The sequence below is a fragment of the Vicia villosa genome, linkage group LG7, assembly GCF_029867415.1.
Source record: "Vicia villosa cultivar HV-30 ecotype Madison, WI linkage group LG7, Vvil1.0, whole genome shotgun sequence".
Classification (NCBI taxonomy): Eukaryota; Viridiplantae; Streptophyta; class Magnoliopsida; order Fabales; family Fabaceae; genus Vicia; species Vicia villosa.
Window position 1 is genome coordinate 66,262,745 of NC_081186.1, and position 8,100 is coordinate 66,270,844.

General features: G+C 32.0%; 1 protein-coding gene across 1 annotated transcript; it reads left to right on the forward strand.

Moving 5' to 3' along the window:
• Nucleotides 1-755: 755 nt before the first annotated feature.
• On the forward strand, nucleotides 756-2,342 carry LOC131619236 (probable xyloglucan galactosyltransferase GT12). Its single transcript, XM_058890356.1, has one exon. The coding sequence runs from the start codon at nucleotides 756-758 to the stop codon at nucleotides 2,340-2,342; it is 1,587 nt and encodes a 528-aa protein (XP_058746339.1).
• The last annotated feature ends 5,758 nt before the right edge of the window (nucleotides 2,343-8,100 follow it).

Below are 8,100 nucleotides of genomic sequence, written 5' to 3' on the forward strand. Positions count from 1 at the left end.
TTTTTTTAAAATTATATCTTAAAAATGATTTATATAAAAAAATTATTTAAAGTAGTTACAAAATTAAATAATTTTAATTTTTTTTTTTGGCTTTATACAACCGGTTTAGTCCGGTTCGGGGGCGAGTTCTGGCATCAAGTGGTTTCATCCTCGAACTGTGGTTCTCCCTACTAAGTCCAGCGTCAATCAACACTGGACCAACTAACCATTAGTATCCATGTTACCATTAAATTATTTGAGAGAAAAATAAAGAACGTAAGTTATGATAAAATATTTAAAATAAAATTTTAATAATAATAATTCAAACTAAATTTTATCTTGAAGCTTTTAATAAAAAAAATATATAAATCTTTTTTAAACAAAAATATGTTATATTATAAAAAGCAATTAAATTTTTTTAAAACAAATTGACCCATTAGCGACCTCAAAAATAAATAAAACATAAACTATTTTGATTTGCTCATTAAATTAAACACTACTAAAACAATGTAACATACACTTTTTACGTCCATTTATGCAACTAAAATCCAAATTCTTTAATGATTTCCTTAATTTCTCTCTTCCTTTTTAAACAAATAGAATATTCATTAATGTCAAAAAAACATCCATATTATACTTTTATATCATTCCTTTAATAAAATCCTTTATTAAAAACTCTAACTTTTATTCTTATTTTTCTTTATTTCCTCAAACTCTCAATCTCCAAATTTATAAGAGACAACAAAAACATATATTTTCAATTGGAAGAAGAAGAGATGGACATGCAAATGTTAAGGAAGAACTCAATTCAACTCCGGTTTGTGTTTCTTACATCATCCGTTGTTATTTGTGTCTCACTACTTTTTCTAAATCAATATTATTTGAATGCCAATGATAGAAAAATCAAATTCTCTCTTCCTAACTTGAATAATGCAAAGCTTGAAAAGATAGTCACCACTACACCTTCAAATTCTTCCCCCAATCTTACTATTACTAGTAACCAAAAAAATGTACCCGAAGGAGCCACAGATATTGCTACATCCATTGGTGAAAGTAATAGGAGAAGAAATATTGTTAGTTCCCCTCCTTTGATGAAAGAAAAGGTTGAAGTATTTACCACAACAAAATTGGATCCTTGTAGAGGCAAATATATCTTTATGTATGATCTTCCTAATAGATTCAATGAGGATTTGTTGAAAAAATGTCACACTCTCAATAAGTGGGAAAATATTTGTCCTCACTTATCAAACTTAGGGTTAGGGCTTGAGATTATTAAAGAATCAGATAGACGTGCTTTGTCAAATGAAAATTGGTTTGCGACAAATCAATTTTCACTTGAATTGATTTTCCACAACATCGTGAGACATTATAGGTGTTTAACTAATGATTCGTCATTGGCTTCCGCCATTTATGTACCATACTATGCTGGTTTAGATATAGGTAGATATCTCTGGGGAGGATTTAATATTTCCGTAAGAGATGAATTACCGAAAAAATTAATAGAATGGTTAGCGCAACGGCCTGAATGGAAGAAACTTGATGGTAAAGATCATTTCTTGGTTGGTGGAAGAGTTGGTTTTGATTTTAGAAGAAAAAGTGATGAAAATGAAGATTGGGGTACAAAGTTTATGTTTTTGCCGGGAGCAAGTAACATGTCAATATTGTTGATAGAATCGTGTGGTTTATATGATAATGAATTTGCAATTCCATATCCAACTTATTTTCATCCGAGAAGTGATGATGAGATTCTTATTTGGCAGAACAAAGTGAGAAAAATGAAAAGGAATTATATATTTACATTCACGGGTGCTCCAAGACCTAATTTGACATCGTCCATAAGAAACGAACTTATCAAACAATGTGAATCATCTCCAAATTGCAAACTAGCAAATTGTAATAAAAAGCGAAATTGTGGTGATCCGGTTTATGTTATGGGTGTTTTTATGAATTCGGTTTTTTGCTTACAACCTCCGGGCGATTCATATACTAGAAGATCGATTTTTGATTCAATTTTGGCGGGTTGTATTCCGGTTTTCTTTCATCCTCAATCAGCATACAAGCAATATCTATGGCATTTTCCTAAAAATACTTCTAGCTATTCTATCTTCATACCTGAAATTGATGTTAAGGAGAAGAGAGTGATGATTGATATGAAATTGCTTAATGTTTCAACAAAGGAAGTGTTAGCAATGAGAGAAGAGGTTATAAAATTGATTCCAAAAATTATTTATCGTTATCCAAGTTCTAGATTAAAGGCACATGAAGATGCTTTTGATGTAGCTATTAAGGGAGTTCTTGGAAGAGTTGAAGCAATTAGGAAAGAGATTACAAATTCTTCTAATATTACGGTTAATTCGGTTTAAGAATTGTATTTCTTTTTTTTTTTTAGATTAGACAAATTCTTTTTGTATTTCCATTAATAATAATTAGTGAATTTTAGAGTCTGGTTTTGAAGCATTCCATTTTGTTGAAAAACAACACAAATTCTTATAATATCTTTTGCATAGAATTTGTGTAAAATTATAATAATTGGAAATATAAAAATTAAAATATGATATTTGATATCTTAAATATTTTTAAAATAAATAAATATTTTTTGACCAAACAAAGTGTAAGTTGAAATAAATTATTTTAAATCGGAAACAGGAACTTTAGAACACTTGACCAAAGAATCTCTTTAATAGAAATGTAATATTTTTTATTTATGATTTGTTTTTATTTGCGTTTGAATTTTATGATTTATGATTTGTTTTGTTGGAATTTTAGAAAAAAAATTATAAAAGATGTGATTTTTTTTAAATAGAAAAAAAATGTGGGTTCCATTATATTGTATTAAAATATATAATGAAAATTTAATACTCAAATCTCTAGATAGTCTTAATTGATAGTCTATCCACTTAAAAATCTTTTAATATCTTTGGTTTTGTTTTTTAGTTTTGGTAGGTAGCTACTATTTCTTAGAGTATAGGTCCGTCTTTATTTTAATAAATCATATTTGAAAATAAAGGTGAATAAAATATGTTATAAGTATATAATGAGTAAAATATGTTATAAAATAATGATTATACTAGCTATTATATAAAAATAATCAAAAATATATATTAGCTTGTTTCAAAACCTTTCAAATATATTTCGTATTAAATTATGATTATAATTTTAATCATTGAACTTAAGAATGTCTTATATAAATTAGTCATTAAATTAATTTTTACAAATAATATTATAGACGAATTTTATTGAATAGATTAACAACAATTCAAGATCCAACAAACACAACTATTCAGAGAACAAATAAACCAACCCTTATTATGGGTAGGAGTGGAAATAGGTTGGGTCGATTTGACTTTGCCAAACTTAAGTCTGGTCTATCCAAAAAACAGAAGTCTAAGCCTAGTCGGTGGCCTGTCGTAGGCTTATTTTTTAGGTTTGAGTCTGACCTTTTTGAAGGTCTGGTTAGCCCGTTAGCCTATATAAAAGCCTATTTGTTTTAGACATATGTATTTAAGAATTAAAATGATGTTTAAATAGACTAACTAACTAAAAGACCAAGAGACTAAAATTTGTTTGCATTGACTTATTTTAACTTACCTCTTAGCATAAGTTCTAGGAGAATATTTGTTTAAGAGAGCTTGTAAAAACAATGTTTATAAGATGTTTTCATCTTACTTTCACAAGTTCTTCAAGATAACCAAATTTTATTTATGTATTTTAATTCAAAGTATAAAACATAACATAATGATATTAAAAAAAAAGTATTCATATTTATTTAAATAGGTCGGCCTGATAGGCTTAAAAGGCTTCTTTTAGGGCCTGAGGCCTAGCCTTTTTAACTAAATAGGCTTAAAAAAAATCCTAAGCCTTTTCTATTTAAAAATAATGTGTGGTCTGGCTTGAGCCTATAAAGGCTAGCCTGTAGGCTCCTGTTATCGGTCTGGTCTATCTCCACCCCTAATTATGGGCATGAGCAACATGCTCAGGTGAGGCCTAAGTTTGGTACAAGTCCAACATCTATAAACCACATTATCAATAATCTTTGGCCCTACAATGTCATAACTAACTCTGGATGATTTAACATGTCACCCCCAATTAAACATGACACCCCCAAACACAATAAAAAGACAAAAGATATCCAAAATGTAAAATTCACAAAACATTTCCAAATTTACGTGACATCTCCGTATTTTTTAAATTTACAAGCGATTCTGGGAATTTCAAGAAAACAGTAAGAATTTACGGTATATTCAAACCGAGAATTTTAAAATTTCCTGGAATTTCAAAATTTTCGGTAATTTTAGAAAAACACATACCGGTATTTTTGAAATTTACGGTAGTTTTAAAATTTTTGAAAAATACCGAAAATTTCAAAATTTTCTATAATTTGCAGTTAAACATATATCGGGAATTTCTGAAATTTACGGTAGTTAGAAATGTTTTGAAAGATACCGGAAATTTCAAAATTTCCGATCATTTGCAGTTTTTCTAATTTTTTCCTTTTTTTATTGGTTTTAGTGAGGACCAGAGGTAGAGACGATACAATAATCGGTAGAACCGTTGATAGAGAAGCAGTTACTCATGCTAGAGATGAGGAGACACATGCTTTAGAACTTAGAGCTGGACGCCGTCCTCCGACCGGTTCTCATCGAAAATAGTCGGCGGAGCAGGCGGCGTGGTTTCTGTAACGCCCCGAATTTAATTAAATTGATCAAGGATTTATTCGTTGGGATTAGTTGGAGTCGGGGTTTATCGGTATTATTCTAAAGGCGTAATAGGATTATTGTGTTGATTTGTCGGATTAGTCGGAAAAAATACAATTGCGAGTTGGTATTATTTGCGTTATGGATCTATTGTAGTTGTGGAATATTATTGGAAATAATATTTGTTATGTTATGTGATTATTTATTTATGTGTGTTATTTGGCTTAATTGAGTAATTAGAAGAATATTATGAATTTGGCCTAAGTGGAAGAAATATAACACAATGGATGGGTTATGGGTTAAGCCCATTAATGAGATAGTAAAGGTTATGGTTTTAGAGATTGAGTCTCATAACTTATTTTGGTGGAAAGAAGAGAAAGAAGAGAAGAAGAGATGAAGCTTGGGCATGAAGGGGAAGAACTCCATTGAAGAAGATGAAGTTTTTGTTAAGGTAATGGTGGGGTTCTTACTCTCTAAGGATTGGCATGATGATGGGTATGGTAGAGATTAGGTTTCATAATTGAAATCCATGAATGTGTGAATATTTCCAATATTGATGATGATGATGATGATAAATGTTGAAATTAATGAATGATTTGCTGAGATTTTGATGAGTTGTTAGAGGTTTATGTGAGTGAGTAAGGTCGTGATTGGTATATCATCTTTAATCCTTTCAATTTCATAGTTTTGTATTGTAAGGGTTTATGTTAGATTTCATGGAATTGATGGTCTAAACATGCTTTGGTATGATTTGATGATGATAAATGATGTATACTGATTATATATGCTTTGAATTGTTGATTGGAAGTGATTTTGGGTGGAGATATAGTATTTTCGAAAGTCTATTTGCTGCTGTATTTCTCTGCATAATCGCGCGGCTGCTAAGCGGGCTCCAGCCCGCTGAGCAGACCCTGCTGTCAAAATATTTTTTTAACTTCAAAATGTCATAACTTTTGATCCGTAACTTCGTTTTATGCGTCGTTCGTGAAGGATAGAAAAACACTTAGAAAGGGGGTGTTTGAATAAGTGTAGTCTAAAAACTTGAACGATAAAAACAATTTGCACAGTTATTTTTATCCTGGTTCGTTGTTAACTAAACTACTCCAGTCCACCCCCACGGAGTGATTTACCTCACCTGAGGATTTAATCCACTAATCTCAATAGATTACAATGGTTTTCCACTTAGCCCACGACTAAGTCTTCTAGAGTATCCTGATCACAACCTGATCACTCTAGGAACAAATGCTTAGACACAAGCTAAGACTTTCTTAGAGTATCCTGACCACCACGTGATCACTCTAATTACAAATGCTTAGACACAAGCTATGACTTCCTAGCGTATCCTGATCAACACTTAATCACTCTAGTTACTTACAAATTAATGTAATCAAATAAGAGTTTTACAATGCTTCTGAAAAGCTATAATCACAACTGTGATATTTCTCTTAAAGTTTAAGCTTAATCTCACTAATATATTACAACAGCAATGTAGTGAGCTTTGATGAAGATGAAGTTACTGAGCTTTTAATTGAACAGCGTTTCAGCAAGTTTATGTTCACATAATCGGTAACCTTGCTTCTCATCAGAAGTTCACACTTATAGGCACTTGAGAAGATGACCGTTGGGAGCATTTAATGCTTTGCATATTCCGTACAGCATTGCATTTAATGTTTCACGCTTTTGTCAACTACCTCGAGCTTTGTTCACGCTGTGTCTACTGATGTTGCCTTTAATAGCTTCTAACGTTCCTTTTGTCAGTCAGCGTAGCCTGCCATCTTGTACTTGCTTCTGATCTGATGTTTGTGTTTACAACGTCTGAATATCATCAGAGTCAAACAGCTTGGTGCAGAGCATCTTCTTGTCTTCTGACCTTGAAGTGCTTCTGAGCGTGATACCATGAGGACTTCAGTGCTTCTGCTTCTGAACTCAAGTTCTTATGATGCTTCCATAGACCCATGTTCTGATTCTGCCTTGACCATCTTCTGATGTCTTGCCAAACCATGTTCTGATGTTGCATGCTGAACCTTCTGAGTCAAAGCTTCTGAGCGCTGATTTGTGCATACTCTTTATATATTTCCTGAGAGGGAAATTGCCGTGTATTAGAGTACCACATTATCTCACACAAAATTCATATCCTTGTTATCATCAAAACTAAGAATATTGATCAGAACAAATCTTGTTCTAACAATCTCCCCCTTTTTGATGATGACAAAAACATATATAAATGATATGAATTTGCGATCAGAAAGAACAGACGGCTAAAGACAATTACACAGCTATAGCATAAGCATGTGAATATGTCTCCCCCTGAGATTAACAATTTCCCCCTGAAATTAATACTAGAAGAATTTTATAAATAAAAGACTTCCCTGAGTATTTCAGTAGAGACGTTCACATATGCTTGATCTTCAGAACATTCATGACTTCTGATTTCTGCTTCCATAGGACAGCTTCAGAACTTTGAATTTCTTTAGATCCTCAGAACATTCACAACTTCTGATTCCTGCTTCCATCGGACAACTTCAAAACTTGAATTTCTTTGATCTTCAGAACATTCACAGCTTCTGACTTCTACCTCCATTAGGATAGCTTCAGAGCTTGAATTTCTTCTTACATCACTTCATGCTAGATTGTATCAGAACATTGTTGAATGTACCAGAGCATCATCAGAGCATCTCTACATCCTGAAATGTTACAGAACAAAACTAAACGACAAAAGTCAGCATGAATGAGTCAGAACATAGAATATGTTTTAGAACACATAAAATGTGTCAGAGCCACATAATATGTATCAGAACACATAGGCATAATGTTTCAGAGCATATTCTATCATCAGAATATCTGAACATTCTTCCTTCTGATTCTGAAGCTTCATAGCACTCAGCTTGCTTTAAGAACCCAAGAGCTTGATTCTCTATAGAATTGCTTTTCCTCATCTTGTTGCTTCTTATGTTGATCTTTTAAAGATTTTCTTCAATTCCTGCAACAACACAACTTAAAGCATAGAACTTTGCAAGTTCTGTTAGTAAAGCAACTGATTAAATCAAATCATTTATCACATATTTCTCCCCTTTTTGTCATAACATCAAAAACATAAAAGATTCAAATGAAAAACACAAAAGAAACACATAGAAGAAAAAGATAATTTTCATTGAAGTTCAAGCAGACAGAAGTACAGAAGTACAAGAAGATAAGGAAGAGAAGATGCACAAAACAGATGCAGCAAAAGCAAAAACAAAACAACTAAGACTCAATCTAAGATGACCCTAGCTTTGATAAGATCTTGGCCAGCATCTCTTGAACCCCATTGTTGTGCTCATTCTGCTTCTCTTTGAAAGCTCTAAGCTCAGCATTGACTGAGCTTTGCTCATCTTGGTTCTTCTGAAGAACTTCCAGAGTCCTTGCAAGACGGGAAGGTTCATCAGAA